The sequence below is a fragment of the Rhinopithecus bieti genome, unplaced genomic scaffold (assembly GCF_001698545.2).
Source record: "Rhinopithecus bieti isolate Rb0 unplaced genomic scaffold, ASM169854v2 scaffold_31531, whole genome shotgun sequence".
Taxonomy (NCBI): domain Eukaryota; kingdom Metazoa; phylum Chordata; class Mammalia; order Primates; family Cercopithecidae; genus Rhinopithecus; species Rhinopithecus bieti.
Window position 1 is genome coordinate 17,308 of NW_016814088.1, and position 25,349 is coordinate 42,656.

The following is a 25,349-nucleotide window of genomic DNA, read 5'->3' on the forward strand; positions in this document are numbered from 1 at the left end:
GTTCAAGCAATTCTCCTGCCTCAGCCTCCCAAGTAGCTGAGATTACAGGCACCCGTCACCACACTCAGCTAATTTTTGTATTTTAGTAGAGACGGGGTTTCATCACATTGGTCAGGCTGGTCTCAAACTCCTGACCTCAGGTGATCCGCCTGCCTTGGGACAGCTAAGCTTTTACAGCAAAACTGTACATTTATGATAGGGTGCAGGGAAGCCTGTTAGCAAAACAGGTGGTTGAGGGGGTTGTAGGTGGGATTCTAATTTCCTTGGATGGGATGAGATATTACAGAGGAGGCTCAAGGCAGAGCCCCAGGCCCAGAGGAACTGGTACCCTTGCAGGCAGCTCAGACCCAAAAGACAAGGAGTCCTCCTACCATATCTGAAGCCTAAGGTCAGGCTAGACCCAGAAATTGAAAAACCTGGATTGGAACCTACCAGTTTCTAGCCAAGTGACTCTGCAGAGTCATTTAATGTCTCTGTATCCCACTTTCTTAATCTTTAACATAGGGATAACCATACTTTATTCCTCACAGGGTTATGAGGATTAGATGAGCTAGTGCTTGTATCTGGCACATAATAATCCCATAAGTGATAGCTGTAATTATTATTTACACTGATCTGATTCCTCAGAGCTGCTTAGGAAGGTGATTTGTCACCATTTAATAAATGAATCCTGCAATTCATAATATCCATCCTGTGGCTTGATTTGCTTCTTATGGTTGAAACCACTATTTGTTATTTGGTTGATGGTTTCTTAGTCTGTGTGATCAGCAGATACCTAAGGCTGTCTTTTTGTTTCACAGTTTCAGTTGCTGAGTTTAAGATGACAAGCCCTCTTTTCAGGGTGTTCTCTAAGTTTTCCTGAAATTAATTTCTTATTAATTTTTGTAATTCATATTTAAGTCACAGCATCTCAGATACAACCACCAAATCTGGTGAAAACTTGTCTGGCCATTTTTAAGTGATGTGGCAAAAGAGAAACAGAAATCTTTGTTTCATTGTCAGTAATGTGAAAGAAAGTCTGTTGAGCTTCCTTGTCATTTTAAAATCTTTCCTGCCTAATGTCAGGCTTGGTCCCTGAGATTGAATAGACTTGGACTCAAGTCAAGTTTAACGATCCTCACTCTAAGCAGGGAAGGAATATCTAATCTTGGACTGCCAAACAGGGTCTGCCACATGTATTGATTAATTCAGTCAGTAAATAATCATTGAGCACCAGCTTTATTCTTGAATGGAGATATATGAAATAGTTCTAAGAACAGCATTATCTCTGCCTCCCAGGTTCAAGCAATTCTTCTGCCTCAGCTTCTCGAGTAGCTGAGATTACAGGTACATGCCACCACACCTGGCTAATTTTTATATTTTTAGTAGAGATAGGGTTTCACCATGTTGGCCAGGCTGGTCTAGAACTCCTGATCTCAGGTGATCCACCTGCCTCGGCCTCTCAAAATGCTGAGATTACAGGTGTAAGCCACTGTGCCCAGCCAGTCCTTGCGATCTTTCAAAGTCCATTTAAATTCTTACATCTACCATAAACCTATCCCTCAATTCTCCAGTTCACATTTGTCACGAAATAATTTAGCGCTTATAGTCAGAACCACAAACTAGGGAAGTCTATATGTCATCCACGTGTTGTTTTATCTGCCCAATAATATAAGCTTTTCAGCGGCAGGGAAGGTCTTTCTAACTTATTTTGTGTTAGCAGGTCAAGTTTTTTTTTTTTTTTTTTTTCTTTATACAAGATGGGGTCTCGCTATGTGGACCAGGCTGGTCTCGAACTCCTGGCCTCAAGCAGTCTTCCCATCTTGACCTCCCAAAGTGCTAGGATTACAGGCATGAGCCACCACACCCAATCATCATGTCAAGTTTTTAATGGTCAAATGTAACTAATATGTTTTTAGGTCTACAGCCTATAAGGTCCTTTGTTCCCAAGGAGTTTATAATCTGATAAGCCTCAACTGTTTGTGAGTTGATTGATTCAATGGATGTGTTTAAAAGCACACAACTCCTTTATTTAAGTCTGAACTAAGTGTTCATTGTGCATCTATAGCCCAGAATAATGTTTCTCAAACTTTAGAACTCACGAATCCCAGTGACAAAATCCTTGGGCTCAAGATTGGTAAATATTGAATTAAAAGTTAAACTGTCATTCTAGATGATTACTTGACATTTAGATGATTATAAATACAAAGGCAACCCCAGACACCCAATTCATGCTAGTTCTTGGTGATCAGGTTTATCTATCAGGAAAAATTAGACCATGCTGCTGTAATAAAAAATCCCCAAATCTCAGTGGCTTACAACAACAACAATTTCATTTCTTGCTTTTGCTACATGCCTAGCAGGAGGGCTCAGTTCAAGGTAGTCAGGACCTGGATGATGGCTGTTCTTACCTCAGTGAGTGCCTCCCCATCTCTGTGACTGGGAGAAGGGGGTATAGTGAATCCCCACTGGCTCTTAAATCTTCCACTTGGACTCAACTCACTTCCATTGACATGGCCACATCCAACCTCAAAGAGGGTAAAGAATATTCCCACCATGTGCCAGGATGGTGAGGAGGATCAAAATGTTTGTGAGCAGCTCCAGTGACCCCCACCTAAGGTGATCTAGATGACCCAGAATATTCTTATCTTGGGTAATCTTTTTAAAAATTATTGATGTAAAAGTATACATTTAGAAACCATCAGGGAGACTAGCAGACCTCTCAACTGGAGCCTGTGGAATTTGAGAAACATTGCCCAGAGCATGAAGTTGTTGCCATCAAGTTTAGCATCCAACCATTTATGCTCTGTAAACATTTCTCTGTGTGTCCGTGATTCTTAAACCTTAGGCTGCGTAATGATCCCCTGAAGAGTTTGCTAAAAAGGCAGGTTGCGATATAGTCCAGGGTGAGGCTCAGGAATTGGTATTTAAATAAGCATTTCAGGTAGTTCTGATGTGTATTTCAGGTAGTTCTGATGCAAGTGCTCTCCCAGATTTGGCACTTAGATGAATGGGATCGGATGCTCCACAGAGCCAAATGGACATGGTTCTCTAGGTTCAAAAATATATCCATTGAAATGAGAAGAATGCTAAAGGTCACAAGCAGCTGAGCAGACACACACAGATTAGATGTGGACTGTGTACGTGGAGGGGCAGGTGGTTTGGGGGTGATGAATCAATTAGGAAGCAGGGGGTTCGTCAAAGCGGTGATGGTGTCTGCCCTACCCACATCATGGATTTGTTGTGAGGTTTGTGTATGTGAGATGTTCACTGAGAAAACCCTCTAAAAACAATATGCAATTTTCAAGTGTAACCCAATTAATAGTAGCAATAAAAAGAGAGTCCTGAGGTTTGGATGTTTGAGCAGGGGCCATTTGAAACCAGAGATAAATTATTCTCTTTCAGTAATCAGAAAAGGCTGTACTGCCAATGGGTTTCTTCTTAAACTCATAGAATGCCTGATGACATATTTAAAACTTAGCTCCATATGGTGATTTTGTTGTGTTTTCATATGTTGTATGCACAGATGGTTGGAAAATAAAATTCCCCACCTCCCACCTCAGCAGGTCTCCCCAGCACCTTCTGGTCCAGAAGCCGGGTGATAAAAGCATCAAGGTGCCAAGTCCCCCTCACAGAGTTGGGCTTGGATTAATTTGTCTCAGGCAAAAAGCCACCAGGCATTGCCCAAGTAGAGGAGTTTTCTGCTTGGGCCTTTTTGTTATTCACTGTGGAGGAGGAAGAAAATTGAGGCTATGTGTCTGGCAGCTGCATAATCATAATGTAATTATCCACAAATATCAGGAAGCAAGGGAAGTTCTTAGCTAGTAAACGATAATGTACATTCCATCAGTTTTCAGTTTGCCAGTCAGTCAACAAGTGTTTATGAAGTGCCCGGAGAGTGCATAGCATGGCATTTAGTTTTCAGATTTGCAAATCTCTGTAGCATCCGAAAGTAGATAGTGAATTTCCAGGGCATATTGTCTCAGATGTCCTTCCAAGGAGAGAATGAACTGCTGGTCCAGTGCCTTGATTGGAAACTGGCTGGTTTATTTGCCTGACACATCCCTCCACATTCCCAGAGGAGGTCTGCTGCTTTGGGCCTAGGTACTGTCATTTGGTTTTTATAATCTGAAGTATTCACTTGATTTTTATCCCCAATCTGTAATAATGGTGAGTTATTACACTTGCTAAACAAAATTAAATATTGTGTTTCTCATTTCTTGGAAATAAGAAGTGTTGAACATACTCCAAAGACACCACGACAACCTAAAAATAGCAGTTTTTGGAGAAGCAGTAACCATGGTTGGTCTCAATTGGAAGCTGAATTGGTTTCAAATATAAAATTTTGTTTTGATGAAAGGCAGAGAAATCTGGTAATCCCTAGGGAACTGTTTGGCCCTTTCATAGTAACAGTTACATTACTTCCCTCTCTACTGGGAAGGCAGATGACCAGCTGCCTGGGCTTCCTTCTCTTCCATCTCCAAACTCTACTCAGTCTTACTTCTTGTGTCGGATGACAACTGTCTCTTGCCTCTTTAAAGTAATTCCTTCTTTTAAAAAATATATTTTAAAATTGTACATAAATTTCCATATTCCCCCTATAAGAAAAAGAAATACAACATAGATAAGGCTGTAGTCCCCTTTGGGCACCCATTTCTGCATCAAGCCCTCACACCAGGCAATAACCTCCGGCATTTTCCAGGTTATATGCCTTTAGAGCCTTCTCTGTATGTTATATGGAACTGTGTTTTCTCCTGCATCCCTTTCTTCTACTTCTTCTAGTTTGCTTGCTGTCCATCCTGCCTGCCAACTCCGAGACACAAGGCTCACCCTGGAGCAGGGCAGGGGAGGGCAGAAGGCCCCGCCAGGGTGTGCCATGGCCATGTGATTGCCAGGCCTTGCCCCCTGGCCAGGGCTCTGACCCCTGTGTTTCTGTCATCAGTAACTCCTGGTCTTCCATGGTAACAGCTGGCCCCCACTTCTCTCTGATCTCAAAGTGAGGCAGGTTATGCAGTCCTGTTAGTGTTCTTGTGCTGGTCCTTGACCAGTTTGCTGTTAGATCCATCCCTTGCTTTTTGTATGGCAGAAGGGCTGACTCCTGCAGGTCAGGTTCCCAAGCTGGCCCCCTCCTGGTTTTCAACAATAGGAAATCCTAGTAACATTGGAGGACAGGAGAAAGGGAGAGGCCAGAAAATTTCTCCCTCTCTTTATCTCTCTCTCTCTCTCTCTCTGCCCTGGTTTGGTCTTCGCTAATCTAGCTCCATCTGGGCAGTCCAGCCTGTTTGAGCTTCTGCAGCTGAGATCAGCCTTTGGGCTTTATTAACTCTGCTTTCTTACTTTGTCTCTGCAGTCCAGAGGTTGTGGTAATGTCCTGCCCTTCCAAATTGCTAGGTAGATTCACTCGTTTCCTTGGCTTCCCACTCAACTTTAAATATGTAGAGTATTTGTTATACGAACCAGGTGGAAATGATGCTTTCTCAGACTTCGGAAGTTTATTTTATGGATTTCCAAGTTATAGCTACTGGTACTTTTTCTTGATTCCGTCTCTGAGTAGTATTACATTTATTATTTCAAAATTATCATTAGCAGTCTTCTGCCACCCTCTGTGATGTCACATTCCTGTCTTTCCAAATTGACATGATATATATTTCAAAGTATATTTTCAGTAGATGTTTTTAAAAATACAATATGTGGAAAAAATGTTCTGAAGCTGCAGAATGCACTCATGTCCAAGAAGTTAACTTCTAGAAAGTTGAGAGGGTTCAGGTGGGCTCAAGCGTATAAATAGAGATGCCAATAATTTTTATTTTTATTTTTTTTTTAGGGAAATTGCCTAGTTAGCACATGTGAGCTGTAAGTTCAGTTCAGTTCAGTTACTTTTTCAACTGCGGATGGATTAAAATAAGTTACTGTGATAGAAAGAAAGGAATTGAAAATTTAAAACCTAAAAGGAGAGTTTGGAGTTCTTCCCAGTGAATTGACAGTCTTGGCCATAGAGAAATCAAGGGCAAGAAAGTGCACCATGTATCTAGAGGTATTTGATCCGAACATTGCACGAGACATGTACAAGGCTTGCAAAGGAAGCACCTGACCCATTGTCTTTCACGTAAATAGGCCATAACAACTTGACCAAAAAATAGAAGCTGCTCTCTGTGGGGGAAGAGACAAGCTTTGGTATTTTATAATCCTGTTGTAGGTCTTCACTTTGTTTCCCCCTTGACAGTGGTGAATCATCTTATAGAACAAAAGTGAGCTTTGCACTTGGTCACTGGGCTCTGGGAACCCAGGGTATAGAAACAAAGAGACCCTTTCCAATTTTGTGGAAATTTGGCTCACAGAGACATAATTCCAATGCTTTGGCTCATGGTGGAAAGAACAATTCTGATTTCAAGATGCAAAAAGGCCTTCCCACAATCTGATTCTGTTAATCTCTCTAGGGCAAACATTTGTTTTTTTGTTAATTTTGGTAAGAATCTGAAATATTAAGAAACTTTAAGATTTTTCTAACTTTATTTTCATAGACAGCTTAGATAACATGTAAGCTAAGAATATCTTTCCATGTTAATTCTATCTGAAAACAAAAATAGAAATGAATAAGTATATTATGTAAATCAAGGCTGGTTTTTGTGACAGTCTCTGTATTGCCTTTATTTAAAAATATGGACGGCACCTAACAGAATGTTAATAGGCAGAAACATTGAATTGGTGCCATTTTGGCAGTTCTGACAAAGAAACCAAGTGGTAATTAAGTTTCTCCCCTTTCTTGTGGAACAGTTACACAACAGTTAACATTATTCTGCCAGTGACACAGCCCTAGGAGAATTTAAAGCACAGCTGGAAGCTGCTCAGGTGTTGTCCTTGGAAGTATTGCAGAACTTTCTAGTATTCCCATATCCATATTCCCAGCAATGGATTCTTTTTTTTTTTTTTTTTGCTTTTGAAATTTAAAAGGAAAAGAAAAGAATTGCAGAACTTAGTAGCAAATTTGGAAGAATGTTTGTCATCTGTGGATATTCAAGTGAAAATTGTAGCCTAAACAGGGTTTGTTTTATTTATGATTCTTGTCTACCATGGACTAAAAACCCAGCTTAGACCAGCTTAAGCAAAAAGGGAGCCTTTTTTTTTTTTTTTTTTAACAGATCCTGAAACTCACAGAATCAAAGGAAATGTAGGAGCTGGGCCCAATGGGTATTGGGACTAGGTCCTTGATGTACACCAATTTCCCCAGTCTCTCTCTCCATTTCCTATTTCTGCTTCTCTCCACGTGCCAGCTTTATTTTCTCAGACATTTCTACAAGCTGGGGGGCAGAGCCACCTGAAGCCCTTATGGCTTCTGACCAAGGAGAAAAGAGAGTCCTCTCTTCCTCCAGCGTTCCGCTTTACTCCGTATAGCCTAGAGCTGTCTTGGGAAGGATTCAGGCACTTGCCTCTCTCTGTAGCGAGGGGGATGGGTTTTTAAGATTGGCAGTTTGCACTAACACTGTATTAAGTTGGATGCAGAACAGTTTCCTAGAAGGGGAAGATGCTGTTTGAGAGGGTGAAACACTTTGGGCCTGCCACATTTAGTAAGAGGAAAAGAGACCTCAAGTCTCGACTGAATTGGGATATGTCCAGTCAGTTTCATAAAACTGCATAGAATGGATATACTCAGGGAATATTAGAATTTTTAGAAAAGGCATATATGCACTGTGGGGGTTTAACCCACAGACCCTGACCTAGCAACAAATGAATAACCTACACTGACACAGATATTATGCCTGTCAGTCTGGCTGAGCATCTGGGCCACTTACAGACTCCAAGGAGAGTGCTGTAAAGACTTGCAGCCGAGGTCCTGACTCACTGGCCCTGCTAGCATTTATTCAGCATACATTTAATGACAAAAGCTTTGAGTAAACACCACTATAGGATAATTGACCTGGTTGCCAACACCCTGAGTAGAGAGCAAAGGTTGGTCTTAGGACCACATGAGTAAACAAGCTATTTAGATAAGCTGTTCTACATTCCTTTATACCTACTTTTAAGCCATTTACTCAAGGATTAGGCTGCTTTCAGCCATAACCCTATCCTGAGACTTTTGCAAAACCTTCCAGCCTTCCAAGAAGATTTGTGTCTATATCCTATAACTTCATCTTAAAGTTTTTCCCTCCAGCCTGACTGAGCTCCCACAATGTGCACGTACATATTTTGTACAGATGTCCCTGATATAGTGTTAAATGAAAAAAGCCCATAAAATAATGTGTATAATCATTTCTATTTCCTTTCTCTTTTAAAATAATCTTTTAACTTTAAAAAAAAATTTTTATTTTAGGTTTGGGAGTACATGTGCCGGTTATATAGGTATACTCATGCCAGAGTTTATACCTAGATTATTTTGTGACCCAGGTACTAAGCCTAGTACCCAATAGTTATTTTTTCTGCTCCTCTCCCTCCTCCCACCCACCACCCTCAGGTAGGCCCCAGTGTCTGTTGTTCCCCTTTGTGTCCATATGTTCTTATCATTTAACTCCCACTTGTAAGTGAGAACATGTGGTATTTGTTTTTTGGCCTGCATTAGTTTGCTGAGGATAATGGCCTCTAGCTCCATCCATGTTGCTGCAGAGGACATGATCTTGTTCTTTTTTTTTATGGCTGCATAGTATTCTATGCTGTAAATGTACCACATTTTCTTTATCCAGTCTACCATTGATGGGCATTTAGGTTGAGTCCAAGTCTTTGCTATTGTGAATAGCGTGGCAGTGAACATACGTGTGGATGTGTCTGTATGACAGAACAATTTATAATCCTTTGGGTATATACCCAGTAATGGGATTGCTGGGTCAAATGGTAATTCTGTTTTCAGCTTTTTGAAGAATCCCTACACTAGTTTCCACAGTGGTTGAACCAATTTACGCTCCCACCAAGAGTCTGTAAGCATTACCCTTTCTCTGCAAAGGTTTTATTTTCGTGAAAACAAATAAGCAGGCTCCTATGTATGTGTACATATATTTGTATATATGTATTTGAGTGGGGAGATAGATGTGGAAGGAAACAAAGGCTGGCATTATTGGTTACATCATTGACGAGTAGTGACCAGGAGTTAAAAATCAACTTTGCCTTTATTTATCATTGTATTGTGCCATTTCATTTGTTAAATTAAGCTTGTATTATGTTTGTAATTTGAAAAAAACATCAACTTATGTAAAAAGAAAAGCAGCCTAGTCTGACTGACCTCAGGATGGGTGTGGATGCAGAAATTGAAGATAGTAGCTTGGGATCATCCCAGCCTGGAAATCCAAGGTGTCCCAGATTCCCAAGACTGGGAAATGCAGCATAGGATGTGGCAAGCCAGCCTCCCCTGGGGCAACAGCAAGCTTGAGAGGTCCACAGGACTGCTTGTTCACTAAGCACATATCCCTTCCAGAAAGCAGTTGTGAGTGGGTCACATCCACCACCACCTTCAATATGGCAAAGTCTACTGTAGGGCAGAGTCTTTGCCTGGGGCAATTGGAAGCAGGCCCCGTCCTTCCAGTGCACAGATGGCTGCCTTCTGCTGATGGACTGCTTCTGGTCCAATCAGCTGTGGCAAGAACAGCCGGGCTGCTTTTAATCGAAGCACCTGATGTCAATCATTAATTATTCAGGAAAGAAGAACTGCTGGGCCTCTTTTACTGAAAAGGGGGCCAAGTACTTGACTGGCCCTTTGAGCCTGCGTGGTCTGTTTGGTTTGGGTAAGAACTTCCAATGCCCAGCACCAACTTTCTGCAGAGGCTTGTCAGAAGTAACCCACCCTTAGGAATGTACATGTATGTGTGAGGATCTGTGTGAGATTCAGGTATTAATATCTTCCATCCTCTTGTCAGAAAGCAACTATATTAAATGTGGCCAAAGAGATGGAGGCTGAAATTGTGGCAAGGTAATCAGTGATGTGCAATGCTGTGAGATGCTCAAGGTCAAGAAAGCAGACAGCCGCAGCGGCCACAGCAGCAAGTGCTGCCGTTTATTGGGTGCCTGTGCTGTGCTGGGCACCATGCTAGATGCGCCACGGACACCATGAACATATCATGCTCAATAATTCAATGTGGCTGCTTTCAGTCACCACTTACAGTTGAGACTCAGAATAAGTAATGTGCCTCAGGCTCCACTGATAGTAAATGGGCAGAGTTGGATTTAGGACCTTTGCCCTCAACAGGCTCCTGGAGAACAAGCCTTTGTTAGCATTTCCTGTGCACTAGCCAAAGGAGTAAGAGCAGGTCTATTTTAGAGAGATGGTCTCAGTTCTTTAGATGGAATTGTTTCATCAGACTACTAAAAAACAACTTAAAAATATTAATGTGCATAATGGAAGTATGCCTTTAAGGTAAGTGACTCCAACCACTGGAAGGGGTATGCGTGTTCTCTTATTGCTGCCTTCTAAGACAGGGGCTTAGAAGAGAACAGATCTGGTGACTGGGATTGCAAGATGCACCTAGGTTGGGACACTCTGAAGTGTAAGTGCTTATGGGACCTGAGGCAGAGGTGGCCAGTGGGTAGTACTAGTGTGTACCTTGGAGAGTCCTTGAGCTGGACATAAAGATGGAGGAAAACTCCAGGTGCTCATATGCATGTGGAAGTGTGGTTTGCTGCAGTCTTTCTGGGAATGTCATTTGGCTGTATATGTCAAACGTCTTAAAATTCTTCATACCCTTTTACCCTGTAGTTGCACTTCTAGAAATTTTTCTAAAGGAAATGTTAAGTGTATATACAAAGATTTATGCCCAAGAGTGTTCATCCTGGCCTTTTTTATAATGGTGAAAAATGGAAATAACTTTTAGGAAAACAAATATAGCTGGCCAAAGCAGTCACTAACAGAATGCATTGATAGCATGTACAGTGAAAAAACAGGAGATAAAAATACATATATAAATCATATATTCTCAATTTTTAAACATTGGATACAAATTGACCACATGTAACTGGTATGTATGGCTGTATGGTAGAATAACAGGTGAGTCTTATTTTCTTCTGTTTTTCTCTACTTACCAAATTATGGTGAATATATAATTATGGAAGAAAACAAGACCTATTTCTTTAGTTGAAAATGTCCCATTCCGATATGCGTGTGTGGTGAGGTGGTGCCAGTAAGTGCCTCTGAGTATTCGTCATTATTTTAAGGAAATGTGTGTGAACATAAGCCCAGCTTCTCTGCATGATCAAAAAGCAAAGTAAGGGACCGGGGGCAGTGGCTTATGCCTGTAATCCTGGCACTTTGGGAGGCAGAAGGATAGCTTGCAGCCAGGAGTTAGAGGTTACAGTGAGCTAATTGTGGCGCCACTGCACTCCAGCCTGGGCAACCAAACAAGACCCTGTCTCTTAAAAAAAAAAAAAGGCAGCAAAATAAAAACCCCAGGTTGACAGCCCATGAACTTGATAGGACATAAGAGGGTCAACTGGAATGGGCTGTTTTCTATAATAGAAATACGAGAGTCTTCTTGGTCAGTCCTTCCCCACAGGCAGGCTTCGGAAAGAAGTGGCGTCTGTGATTTTGTGGCTGGATTTAGTTTCAGAGAATGGCAGGGGACTGAATTTTGTAAACAGGGTGTCTTTCCTGATAGGGTCAGGGAGCCTGGCTTCCTGAGACTGTCCCCTGATGTCACAGCAGATGTGTCAAACCATTTTTCCTGCTCCTGGCACGTAGTTAGTTTGAGAGAACTTGATAGTGAGGCTGCCGGCTCAGCTGCAACTGACCACTCATTTGCAGACAAGAATGCCTTACTGGTCTGTGCTTGCTTAAGGTAATTGCTTCTAGGCTACTCACTCCTGCTGGGCCACAGTTGCTTGAACAGTCAAATAAGGGGTTGGGGGTAGAGGATATATCTCAAAAGCTTCTCTGTCTTGAAGATTTGTGATTCCTTGTTCTTTGGAGAATGAAAATATCTTCTAGAAGGTGATTAGAGAGCAGTATTCTTTAGAAATAATAATACTAGTGGCCTTACATACAGCACTTTACTGCGTGGCAGGCACTATTCCTGGCACTTTTCTTTTCTTTTTTTTTTTTTTTTTGAGACGGAGTCTTGCTCTGTTGCCCAGGCTGGAGTGTGGAGCGCAGTGGCGCAATCTTGGCTCACTGCAAGCTCCGCCTCCCAGGTTCATGCCATTCTCCTGCCTCAGCCTCCTGAGTAGCTGGGACTACAGGCATGTGCCACCGCGTCCGGCTAATTTTGTATTTTTAGTAGAGACAGGATTTCACCGTGTTAACCAGGATGGTCTCGATCTCCTGACCTCATGATCCGCCTGCCTTGGCCTCCCAAAGTGCTGGGATTACAGGTGTGAGCCATCGCGCGCGACCTGCTTTTCTTAAATTAACTCATTTAATCTTCACAGTAATCCAGTGAGGTAGTTATGCTATCATCCCCATTTTACAGATGACGAAACTGAGGAGAAAAGAGGAACCTACACATGGAACATTTCTTATACCAAAAGCATAGCTAGTGGTTTGCAATTAATTTTAAAATATTGGCTATTTTAGGCCGGGCTCAGTGGCCACTCCTGTAATCCCAGCACTTTGGGAGACCGAGGCAGGTGGATCACTTGAGGCCAGGAGTTCGAGACCAGCCTGGCCAACACAGTGGAACCCCATCTCTATTAAAAATACAAAAATTAGCCAGGCGTGGTGGTGTGTGCCTGTAATCCCAGCTACTAGGGAGGCTCAGGCAGGAGGATCACTTGAACCTGGGAGGCAGAGGTTACAGTGAGCTGAGATTGTGCCATTGCACTCCAGCCTGGGCAACAGAGCAAGACTCTGTCTAAAATATATATATATATTTATATATATAAATTTAGTGTAAATGCTGTATAGGGCTTGGTCCAAAACCTTACTTTTATCCGGTCTCAAAAGTAATTCTCTGGAATACCTTTTCTGCTGTGTTCCTGTGTATTTTTCTTAGCTTTCATTTATCTGGCTGTTTGGGTAGGGTGGAGGTTTCCGTTTCTTGCTGGTAGGGAAGAAAGGGATGAACTTCAGTAGCTGGGCATGGTGGTACACACCTGTAATCCCAGCTACTTGGGAGGCTGAGGAGGGAGAATTGCTTGAACCCAGGAGACGCTCCAACCTGAGTGACAGAGTGAGACATTGTCATGGTGGGGAAGGGAAAGAAAGGGATGAACTTCAGGAAGAAATGGGTAGTGGGCCATTCAAAAGAGTGTTGCCTCAATCGGGAGAGAAAGAGATAGAAGAAAGAAGCGTGAAATTCTCGTGTCTGGAGCAAAATGGAGCAGGGTGCTGAATGATGTACATTAAAGAGGGACTGTGTGCTAGATTCAGGCAAGCCATGAGAAAGGGACAGGCCCGGGCCGCTGAGGAGGGTTGGGATGGACTTTCTTAGGTCTGGGTAGAGCTGGGACTGCCTAGAGCCACCAGTGTGGTCATTATGCGTGTCCTCTGCAGCGCTGTCCAGTAGCGCTTTCTGCCATGATTTGAATATCCAATATCTGCACTATCTGGTTCAGAGTCCAACAGTCGCATGTGTCTGCTGCATACTTGAAAGGTGGCTGGTGAGACTGAAGAACTGCATTTTTAATTTTATTTAATTTTAATTAAGTTTAAATGTAATAGCTATGTGTGGCTAGTGGCTACCATATTGGACAGCACAGTTCCATAAATGAAAAATACTGACATGACGTGAGCATTTTGAAAGCCTATACTGTATATATATATATATGAAACTGAAAGAAACTCTTTATAATTTCAGAAAAACAATTTGGGTTCAATATAGAGACTATAGAAAAGAAGAAGCAAATAAAAAGTGCTCATGAAAACACTTCCTCAAAGGTAACTTATTGGTAGTTTGGCATATAACCTTCTAAATTGTCTTCTGTAGTTAGGTCATAGGTAGCCAGCTGGCTGTCAGATGCATAACCTGAAATTATGCAGCAAAGGATAAGGCATGTTAGCAGGAGAGAGTGCTGAGTTTGCCCTAGAAGAGAATACCAATGGAGTTCTTAGTGATTTGCCATGGTTGATGTTTCTCTTCTGGATCCTAGGTCATCAACCCCATGGGATGGGACGCTTTTGGATTGCCTGCTGAAAATGCTGCAATCGAGAGGAATCTACATCCAGAAAGTTGGACACAAAGGTAAATGTTAACAGGCATGCATATTCAAATACTTGCATACAAAAACCTTAAAAAAATTTTTTTTAACCTGTTCATAAAAAATAGAAAGCAAAGCAAAGAAAACACTGCAGCTTACCAAGAGATAAACAGGATTGTATATATTGGTGTTTGTCTCTTTTTTTTTTTTTTTTTTTTTGAGACAGAGTCTTGTTCTGTTGCCCAGGCTGGAGTGCAGTGGCGCCATCTCGGCTCACTGCAAGCTCCGCCTCCTGGGTTCACACCATTCTCCTGCCTCAGCCTCCTGAGTAGCTGGGACTACAGGCGCCCGCCACCACGCCCGGCTAATTTTTTTGTATTTTTAGTAGAGATGGGGTTTCACCGTGTTAGTCAGGATAGTCTCGACCTCCTGTCCTCGTAATCCACCCGTCTCGGCCTCCCAAAGTGCTGGGACTACAGGTGCCCGCCACCACGCCTGGCTAATTTTTTTGTATTTTTAGTAGGGATGGGGTTTCACCGTGTTATCTAGGATGTTCTTGATCTCCTGACCTCATGATCCACCTGCCTTGTCCTCTCAAAGTGCTGGGATTACAACCGTGAGCCACTGCGCCCAGCCTGGTGTTTGTCTTTTAACACATTGTATCCTTATCTAAGAAATATTCAAAGAGGGTTTTGGATATTTATTCATGTGTTCATTTTGATGCTTTGTTATTTACAGTTATTTTTCCTTTGAGTATTTACGTTCGGTAGGAAAAAGAAGAGGGTTGCATTTGTTAAATTTCTATAATGCTTCTGGTCTTCTTGACTGTAGTTTTACTATATCCAAATACTACATTATACTTTTCTCTGAAAATTCAGTTTGTTTTTTGCTTTCACCATTCAGAAGCAAGAGGAACTTAGGCATTCTGTGTAGAAATATATGGCCACTTTATTCTGGGCGTGGTTTTCTCGAAGGCGGAACACACTCCCAATCCCACCCAAGCCTCAGGCTTCCACTACACGTGGGCCAGCTGTGCTCTTTCCTCTCCCTCCTGCTAAAGTCCTGAGGTTCTCACCCTAGAACTTGGCAGAGTCCTCTGGGACCACTGCATCAGCTCATTTCACAAAGGCCTGGGACCCTTCCCCATGCCACCCCTTAGAGAGACAGAAGGGCAGTTTTAGGGCCTGTACCCAGTGTCTCTTACCTCTCTTTGTTCTAGTTTACCCAAGGATACATTGTAAAAATGTCTACTATACTTCTGTCCATACTCTGTCATCCAGGTCTCTTTTTTATTCCTAAACCCTAGCTTCTGCTTTTCTAGTAATGTTTAATTCTAGATTAATTAGTTTTATCACTAGATTTTATCTAGTGAGTGAAAAAAGAGGAGGAAATGATGATTCAAATAAAGTAGATCAAACATGGCTTATGTTTGATATAAGCTAGACCAGGAGTTGGCAAGCTATGGCCTGTGGGCTAAATTTGGCCTTACATGTTTCTGTAAATCTGTGTTTTATTGGAACACAGTCAAATCCATTTGTTTACATATTGTCCATGTCTGCTTTTGTGAGACAGTTGCAGGGCTGAGTAGTTGTGATAGAGATTGATTGGCTCACAAAACTGAAAGCATTCATCATCTGGCCCTTTTAAAGTTTGCCAGCCTCTCTACTAGGGAATAGTGGTTAAGATGATGGCCCCTGAGCCAGGCTACCTAGGTGCAAATCCTGCCTTCCCTTCTTGCCAGCAGATCACCTTGAGCAAATTACTTAACTTCTCTTTACTTATCTGTGCTTTGGTTTACTTATCTGTAAAAGAGGGATAGTCATAGTTCCTATCTCATGTGATTGGATGAAGATTAAGCACTTCTCTGCAAAGTGCTTAGCATAGGGCCTTGGATTAAATAAGCTGTCATTAGCTAATCAGAGATTACACAGAGGACTTTTCATGGTTTTCATATTTTAGTCTGCTAGAAACTAAAAGAGGATGCGGTAGAAATGACAAACAAACAAAAGTAGTCCTTTTGTTTAAAAAAAGAAAGAGAAAAAGATTTATTTCTTTATTCCGTGTTATATTATAAGTTGGTTTACCCGTTTATCTCCCTATTTCTCAGTGGTGGATAGTTTTAGGTTTTAGGATTTACATTTTGATTAACAAAGCAGTGTGGTTTCTTTTGGATTCCCACAATTTATACATTAAGCCTTTTGTTTTCAGCCACTTTTAAACTTATAAATGCTTGGCTTAAATAATGTGGCTTAAATGCTTGCAGAATATTGACATCTGGATGGCCCAGCAGTGCACATCTCAAAGGGGTTGCCTATTTGAATGGCCAGGGGAGGGGGCAGTCCTCAAGGCTAGAGACCATTGTGGTTTCTAATGGATTGTGTATGTGTCCAAATAATGGGTGTCTTCTAATCTGTTGGTATTTTTTGCTGATTCTTAGTGGTTGATTTTTCTGCTAGGGGAAAGCAACACTTAAAGCCCATTTGTGTAATTTAGACTTTTCAGTTTTCCTTTGTGTTCTCAAAGTGTAGTTTGTGTATGGCTTTAATCCTCCCTCTAAAAACCAAACCTTTTTCCTATTGTTTCACAGTAATATTAAACACATGAGGAAACAGCTTGATCGACTGGGACTGTGTTTCAGCTGGGATAGGGTAAGTCAACTCTTTTTCCTGAAAGGTCGTTATTTTAAGGACGGTCCTGATGGCATGGAGCACTCCTCTTCCTCTTTGAGTTGGGAGAAGGCAAGGGTGGGAGGCAGGAAGCAGGAGGGAAGGATTAGCACTCCTCAAAAAAGTGTCCTGAGTGGATAATTTGCTTGAAAACAAGTAATTTTCTGTGGGATTAAACTGAGAGTTAACTTCCTATTTAAGTTTAGAGTTGGCCATGATTTCTGTGTGGCAAAAGCTTTGCACAAGGATTTCTCTAGTTCTAAGCAGTAGTTCTAAAAGACTGTTGGAATCTATGTTTAAGTGATTAAATATCAATCCATCTGGTCCTTGTGGTAAATAGATATTGATTGACCATTTATTTATCTTTTGTTCCAAGTTCAGAAGTGAGGCTCATAACAGCCCATAATTATTCTGTCACATATAATCATTTGATGTTAGACACTTTCAAACTGTACATTAAATCAGTGGAGAATTCCAGACCCACCAGGAGTTCATGGAAAACCACCCGGCTGTTTGGAACACTCATGTGTTGCAAACATATTGTGAACTGGGCCCTTCAAAGCTCTGGCCCAAGGCCCGGCCTTTAGACGTTGAAGAATAGTCTGTTGGGTAGGATGGACTGTTGCTTGTCTCCTCCACAAAGGGCCCCTTCCAATGCCACAGTTCCTCTTAACATCCCATTTACTCCACAAAACAATTGGGATTTTCATTGCTGGGCCTGTCAAGTTTGTATCATTTTCTTTATGAGAAGCAGGGGAACAAATCCAAATGAGGGCTCCTCATCCTTCCCCCAACAATTTCTTAAATGATTGAAATTTGATGAGTACAGTGAAAAAGAACAAAAGTCAAACACATTTGAATAAGCCCTGAATTATTGTTTCCTCACGCCAGAGTCAAGTTGTCCTGAGGTGCCAATAGGGAATCGCTCATAGAGATGAAATACAGTCACAGGCAGAGAGAACTGAGTATTGGCCAGAGCTCTTTCAGGATGAGAGCGTTGATTCCTTGAGGGCAAAAGTGGACTCAGTAACCCTCTAGAATGATAACTAGCCTAGTCCTGCACAGGAATATCAACCACAAGTGACTTAAAAGTTGTTAGATTGTTTTCCTAATCCTCATAGAGGATTAGAAAATACAGAAAAGTATAAAGAACATATTGTGGCTAATTTAACAATTTGCAGTCTTTTATTTTGGAATTATAAACGTTTATATAATTTACAAAGTTCAAATCAATATGCATATATTTTTTGTCTTGAACATTTTTATATCTCATTAACTATTTGAAAAAATGACTTTCTATGAATATATCATAATGTATTTAAGCTATCTCTTACTATACATTTAGATAGATTCTAATGTTTCTCTATTATAAATGCAGATTCTCAATCCTTCTTGTGCAAATCCAAAGTCCAGAAAGCTCTGAAAACTGAAAGTTTTCTCGTAATTTATTTGACTGTAAAACCTGAACTGAACTGATATTTCTCACTAAAAATGAATATTCATATATTTTACTGTAAGAATAGTAAGATTACCAAGTAATATCCCAGACCTAGTTAGATAAATGCACTATTTTCTTTTAATTTCCAAAAAGATCTTAATTCTGAAGCACATTTGGCTGACACCATTTCAGATAAGGGATTTTGAACCCCTATTGCAATGATGTAGATATATATCACCACTTCTACTACCATTGTCTGTTACTGAACACTTACCATGGGCCAGGTACAGAGTAGGTATGACCTTATTATCTCTTTGGATCCCTAGAAAGCTCTAAAAGTCAGTTACTTTTATTGACATTATTTTATTGCTGGTCACCCAAGTGGCAAGGCTGGGCTGATCCATTGGCCAAGTTATGACTGCTGTGCTCCTCCGCCACACTTAAGGGAGAAATCTTAGTGCAGATGATCCTGGACTTAGAATGGGGTTATCCTAAAATGAATAAGCCCATCCTAAATTGAAAATATTGTAGGCATGTAATACATCTAACTATCATAGCTTCACCTAGCCTACCTTAAATGTACTCAGGACACTTACATTAACCTCCAGTTGGGCAAAATCATCTGACAACAGTCTTTTGCAGAGTATCGGTTGTTTACCCTCTTGATTGCACGGCTAACTGCGAGCCATGGCTCAGGGCTGATGCCCAGCATCTCAAGAGTATCATACTGCTTTCTACTGAATGCGTATCTCTTTCACACCATTGCACCACTGTAAAGTCGAAAAATTGTTAAGGCAAGCCATCGTAAGTTGGGAACCATCTATATACATATTTTATTATTTCCTTAAAATGAATTCTCAAGTCAAGAACAGTTTAGTATTTATTGCCAAATTATCCTCCATAAAGGCTATACAAATTTCCTTTCTGAAGTTATACAGTTGTTTTCATGTGTATTTCCTTTATTGTTAGTGATTATGAGGTTTTTTCATGTGTTTAATGAATGTTTGAATTTGAACGGGGTTAGTATGTGAATGGTCTAATCATGTATTTTCCCATATAGGTAGGACGTGTTTGTCCTTTTTTTAATGATTTCTGTTACAAATATTTTTCCTCGGTCTGTCATTTGCCTTGCATTTTGTTTATAGTGGAATATTATTAGCACACAGATATGTGCTTAGAAAGACCCTCTTTGAGATAGAACAAATAACATATTTTCTTCTGATCCTTTGTGATTTAAGTTTTACACTTAACTGGAATTATTTTAGTATTTGAGATAAGACAAGGAATTACTACTTTTTCTAAATCACCAGTTGATTTAAAAAATTTTTTCAAACAATCCTTTCTCCTTGTTGATTTAAAAGGCAAACTTTATAGTAGACCAAGTTATTTCATCCGATTATTATACACCAAGTTCTGTTTGTGTTCATTTGATCCATTTATTATTTCATGACTAAACTCGTTTTAATTACAATTGCTTTTAATACTTGGCAACAGAAGTTTTCTCTCATTGTCTGATATTAGCAGTGCCATCTCCACTTTCTGTTGTTTGTTTTTCTGATATGTTTGTCCATTTAAAAAAAAAAGCTTTTAGCCTTTACTTGTTGACTTCTATTGGTACACCATTTATAGATACAATTAATTTAAAAAATTAAAAGATGGGCAAATATATGAGGGAACCCTTCTTTGGGACAATTTGGAGTCTTTGTGTTTAATAGGAAAGTGAAAAGCTATTTGTGTTTATTTTCATAACTGGTACTTATTTTCTAATTAAACTTTTAAAACATAGTTTAAGAGTTCTTTTGTAAATGATGTCTTGCCTTTGGATTTTGTTTTCTTTTATCTACAGAGACTTGAAAATATTAATTCTATTATTCGATCTGCTAAAAGATAGCTTTCAGAGTGCTTTTAAAAAATAATTTATATCAGCATAAAAAATAAAACAGTGTATTTCTCTTGACCCTCGTGTATGATAAGAAAAGTAGCAGGTAATTGACATTTCCCATTTTCTAAATCTATTTTCCAGGGATTTTTTTGTTGTTGGTTTTATGGGGTATATCCTGAGATGTTAGTCCTGATTTACTATTTCATTGTTTTTGTTTTTGTTTTTTAAACAGAGTCTCAGTCTGTCACCCAGGCTGGAGTGCAGTGGTGCAATCTCAGCTCATTGTAACCTCCGCCTCCTGGGTTCAAGCTATTCTTGTGCCTCAGCCTCCCCAGTAGCAGGGATTACAGGCACGTACCACTACACCTGGCTAATTTTTATACTGTTGAAGAGATGGAGTTTTGCCCATGTTGTCCAGGCTGGTCTCAAATTCCTGGCCTCAAGTGATCCACTGTGCTTGGCCGATTTACTGTTACATTGCAATTTTTCTAATCATGTATCATTTCTTTTTTTTCTTTTGAGTCAGAATGTCGCTCTGTCGCCCAGGCTGGAGTGCAGTGGCGCCGTCTTGGCTCACTGCAAACTCCACCGCCATTCTCCTGCCCCAGCCTCCTGAGTAGCTGGGAGTATAGGCGCCCGCCACCACGCCCAGCTAATGTTTTTAAAATATATTTTTAGTAGAGATGGCATTTCACCATGTTAGCCAGGATGGTCTCGATCTCCTGACCTTGTGATCCGCCTGCCTCGGCCTCCCAAAGTGCTGGGATTGCAGGCGTGAGCCACCGTGCCTGGCCATGTATCATTTCTTAACCATTACATTTGATATTCGTTTCCAGTTTTACAATCATATTCATAGCAATTATTTAAATTTTAATGCTCTTTAATTTCAGAGTTTATGAGGAGATCTTTTAAAGGACAACTGTTCATTTAAAATTTTTTCATTTATGAACATTTTTAGAACTTTGTTTTAACTCTTGGTTTGGTGTGATCTTTGCCCAGGTGTCACAGACTACTTTTATAACTAAGAATGACTGCTGCTTTCATCTACAAACAGCAACTTACTGGGATATAGAATCCTTCATTCATGATCTTTTTTCTTTCATATCTCTGTAGTAGACTTTGATCTATTGTCTTTTTAAAAAATACTTACAGGCTCACAGGAAGTTGCCAGGATAGTACAGAGAGATCCTGTGTGCTCTTTACCCAGCTTTGCCCAGTGATAACATTTTACATAACTGTAATAGAATATCAAATGAGGAAGCTGCCTTCGGTACAATACTGTTATTAATAAGTAGAGTGCAAGTCTTATTCAGATTTCACCAGTTTTTAGATGTAATCATTTGTGTCTATTTGTGTGTGTATAGTAGTATAGGTTCTCCTTAACTTGCAGTGAGGTTACATCACAATAAACACATTGTAAGTTGAAAATATCATAGAGTTGAAAATACATTTAATACCCATAACCTAATGAACATAATACTTGAGCCTACCTTAAATAGGCTCAGAACACCTATATTAGCCTACAGTTGGACAAAATCATCTAGCACAAAGCCTATTTTGTAATAATAGTGAATATTGAATGTTGAATATCTTATGTAATTTATTGGTGTTCTATTCAATGTGTATCACTTCCACACTATTGTAAAGTCAAAATATAGGTCTAACCATTGTACGTCAAGGACTATTAGTAGTAGTAGTAGTAGCAGCAGCAGCAGCAGCAGTAGTAGTAGTTCTACATGATTTAATTACATGTGTAGTTTAATTACATGTGTAGTTAAGTACTACATGATTTAATTACCACCACCACCTGATCCATTGCATTTTGATGGAGAAGTCTGAGGCCGGCCAGAATTGTCTCTGTTCATATAGTAATCTTTCTATCTGTATTTTGATGCTTGTTTTTTTATTCGTTTTTTCTTTGCCCTTGCCATTTTCCATTTTTCATCAGAGTGTATCTCAGTGTCAATTCATTTACTTTAATTTTGCCTGGTGCTCAGTGACCACTTCTGATGCACAGTTGTAGGTCTTTCATTGTGACGGTTTCAGAGGAGCGCTTTCTCAACAACACCGTCCGTATACTGATTGCGTTGTCTTCCATTGTTACCACTATCTCTCATGATTTTGGTCTCCTTTTTCTTCTCTCCCTTCTGGAAGAACTTTTCATGTTTGCTTTTTATACCACTGATTCTATTTCTGTAGAATCAGTGTGGTTTTCTATGGTTTCTAGTACAAATACTAATTTTGTATTTTTAGATTTATTATTATTTTTCCTTGTCTCATTCAGTTCCCATTTTTTTTCTGAATCCTCTTGGCCAGATGCCCTATTTTCCTTCTTGTTTTCCTATCTTATTTATCTTCGTAGACCTTATATGTTCAGAAATTTTCCTAAATACTAGGAGATGCCCTTGAAGATTTATTTTTGTTTCCTGTAATAAATGTTTTTTACAACTTTGGTATGCTGTGTTCTTGTCTGTTTTGGAATCTTTTCGTAGGTACCTGTAGATTTTCCCTCATTTCCTGATTGAGGGGGACTAGTGTATCCATGTGGAGCTTTATCAGCCGGAGGGAGTGTAGTAGAAGCTGCCCCCTAAGGCCGTTTTTCACTGAAACAAACTCAAAACGCGAGGTCACGCTCTTCCCTGCAAGCCATGTGGGCTAAGAGCGATGTAGAGTGTGGTTATCCGCAGAGCTGCAGAAGAGTTTGTGAATGGAAGTGGTCAGCAGCACAGCCACATCAGAGCCATGCTCTATTAGAATTTTTACTGGGACAGGCTTTTGGTGACTTCAGGCCCTTCCAAGTTTTGTCCATTAGTGCCTCATAGCCTGTATCAAGTAGGGTGCACATTGAGGGGTTCGTGATGTTCGCCACCATATATCTTTGCTTCTATTTCTTTATCTTCATCATGTAATTTTCATCTGTAAAGAATGTGGTGTTGCTGAATAGACAATATATAGCAGCATGTAGCTTTTAAGATGAAGGCTCTTGTCTGTCTGGCTTGCTTGCTTTCGTGTAATCACAATTCCATCATCACACCTAAAACACTTAATGAGAATGCCTTAGCATCACAGAATCTCAGTTTGCAAATTTCTCTGGTTTTCTTGTGTCTTTTTTTTTTCTTTCTTTTTTTTTTTTTTTAATATTGTGGGTTTGATTGGCTGCACTTCTCTTAGCCTTCTCTTCCCACCGTCATGTTGTTACAGTAGTTTAGGAGCAGTGCTCTCTTTCCATCCAAAACATATAGACTCTGAATCATGTCTGCCTCAGTTTATTTTAAAAGACAGCATGATTTGTATGATTACAAAGTGAAAATTATTATTACTTCAAAGCCGTTACTACCTTGACACCTTATTTACATGGAGGACTGGACCTCTGATAGGAGGCTTGAACTAATAACGAAGCCTCCAGAATAATAGAAAGACATTATTGTTTTTTATCTTAAAAGAATTTAAAGAATAGCTTAAAACAAAAAGAACTTAAGGGCAAGTGAATGCATGAAAACTCAGTGGGGAAGATTCCCTTTGCAAGAGCTTGGAGCCCTGGTTGCCTTGACAACGTGTCACAGACACCCGAAGTGTTTGATCTGCCCAGTCCTCTTTCAAGTGCTCACGGAGGTGAGACAGTTTGTCTGGCAGATCTCCGGCTCTGGATGACTTGTTTTCCCTCAGAGTCAGAAATTAACCTTTTCCTAAAGGTTTGTCCTTTAGTTCAGAGGGGAAAGGCAGTACCTTTGTTTTAGCTGAAATGATTTGGCAGCTTACCTATTTTTAAGATGGTTGGTGTTGACACACAAGGGGTAGTGTAGTCCGTCACCTTGAGGCCAGGGACCACATCTCGTTAATAGATGGTACACTTGCAGTTGACCTCATGAGGAGCTGTGCCCGCTTTGTGCCAGTCAAAAAACATGTGAGATGTGCTTTTTATCGCTTCAGCCAGGATAGTGTTCTCGTAGCCTTCAGCCTTAACTAAAGAGGGATGTCTCCTGGGGCTGCCCAGCAAATGTAGCTATTCAAGGAAGTTACTTGTTTTGTCCGCAGTCCCAGCTGGTGATCATGAGCCCAGTCAGGTCGTCCCTATCAAGGATGTACACTCTGGCTAATGGAATAGAATTTCCCGACGTAATGCTTGTTGAGTGCTTTCAGGAGACAGGATCTTTGCTCATCTTGGAGACCTCAGTTTTGATGATGGATCTGGCTATTAACATTTGGTGGGCATGGTCTGTTGCCCCTCTCAGCTTCAGCTTCTTGCAAGGGAATGCTTCTTGTCATAAGATTAGATTACTTTTTAAATGCCTTAGAAAATAAGGGTACAAAATCTCTCTCTTCCTGACTGAATCCAGCCTCCAGCTCAGTCTTGTACATCAGCCAGGTACAACATTTGATAGAATGGGAGACCACAGTTATACAGATACGATGGGGTTTAAGTGCATCAGGAGCAGTATTTAAAAGGTCTTGAAGATGAGGTTGTTACTCCATGAAAACAACAAGGATTATTTTTACATATACTTACAGCAGTGGTTCTCAAACTTTGGCAAGCATCAGAATCACCAAGAGGGCTTGTTAAAGTGCAGATCTCTGGCCCCATCTTCAGAGTTTCTGAATGCGTAGGTCTATGATTTTGTTTTTCTATTCAGGAAAAGGAACCTTAGGAATGATCATGCTTCCAAACCTTATTAGATAGGAATCAAAGTACAGGCCCATCGTCAATTCTTTCTGACATAAGATAGAACATACATGAATAATAAAACAAATTTCGGAAAACTAGGTAATGTTTTGCAAATACAAGACTTACTTTTAATAACTTCCTTTTACTGTGAAATATTAGACATAAATAGACACAGAATAAAACATGCATGTATAACTAAATATAATGTAGTAACGTATAGCTACTACCTACATTGAGAAATAAAACATCTGCACCCAGAGGCTCAACATGTGTCCTCCTCCAGTCACAACTCTGTCTCTTCTTTCTATAGGTAACCACTATTCTGACATTTATGATCATTACTGCCTTTTTTTCTTTTCTTTCTTTTTTTTTTTTTTTTTCCGAGGCGGAGTTTTGCTCTTCTTGCTCAGGCTGGAGTACAATGGCACGATCTTGGCTCATTGCAACCTCTGTCTCCCGTGTTCAAGCGATTCTCCTGCCTCAGCCTCCCAAGTAGCTGGGATTACAGGTGTGCACTGCCACAGCCAGCTAATTTTGTATTTTTAGTACAGATGGGGTTTCACCATGTTGGCCAGGCTGGTCTCGAACTCCTGACCTCAAGTGATCCACCCGCCTTGGCCTCCCAAAGTGCTGGGATTACAGGCGTGAGCCACCACGCCTGGCCACTGCCTTGTT

The 25,349-nt window shown here is 40.5% G+C and overlaps 1 protein-coding gene across 3 annotated transcripts in view; it reads left to right on the forward strand.

Moving 5' to 3' along the window:
• The window catches only part of LARS2 (leucyl-tRNA synthetase 2, mitochondrial), a 163,964-nt gene that overhangs the window by 14,647 nt on the left and 123,968 nt on the right, over positions 1–25,349 (forward strand). For all 3 annotated transcript variants that reach the window (XM_017849609.1, XM_017849611.1, XM_017849610.1), the window contains 2 exons: positions 13,978–14,069; positions 16,613–16,673. In XM_017849609.1, coding sequence (XP_017705098.1) covers positions 13,978–14,069; positions 16,613–16,673 — 153 coding nt within the window. The remainder of the gene's footprint in view (positions 1–13,977; positions 14,070–16,612; positions 16,674–25,349) is intronic.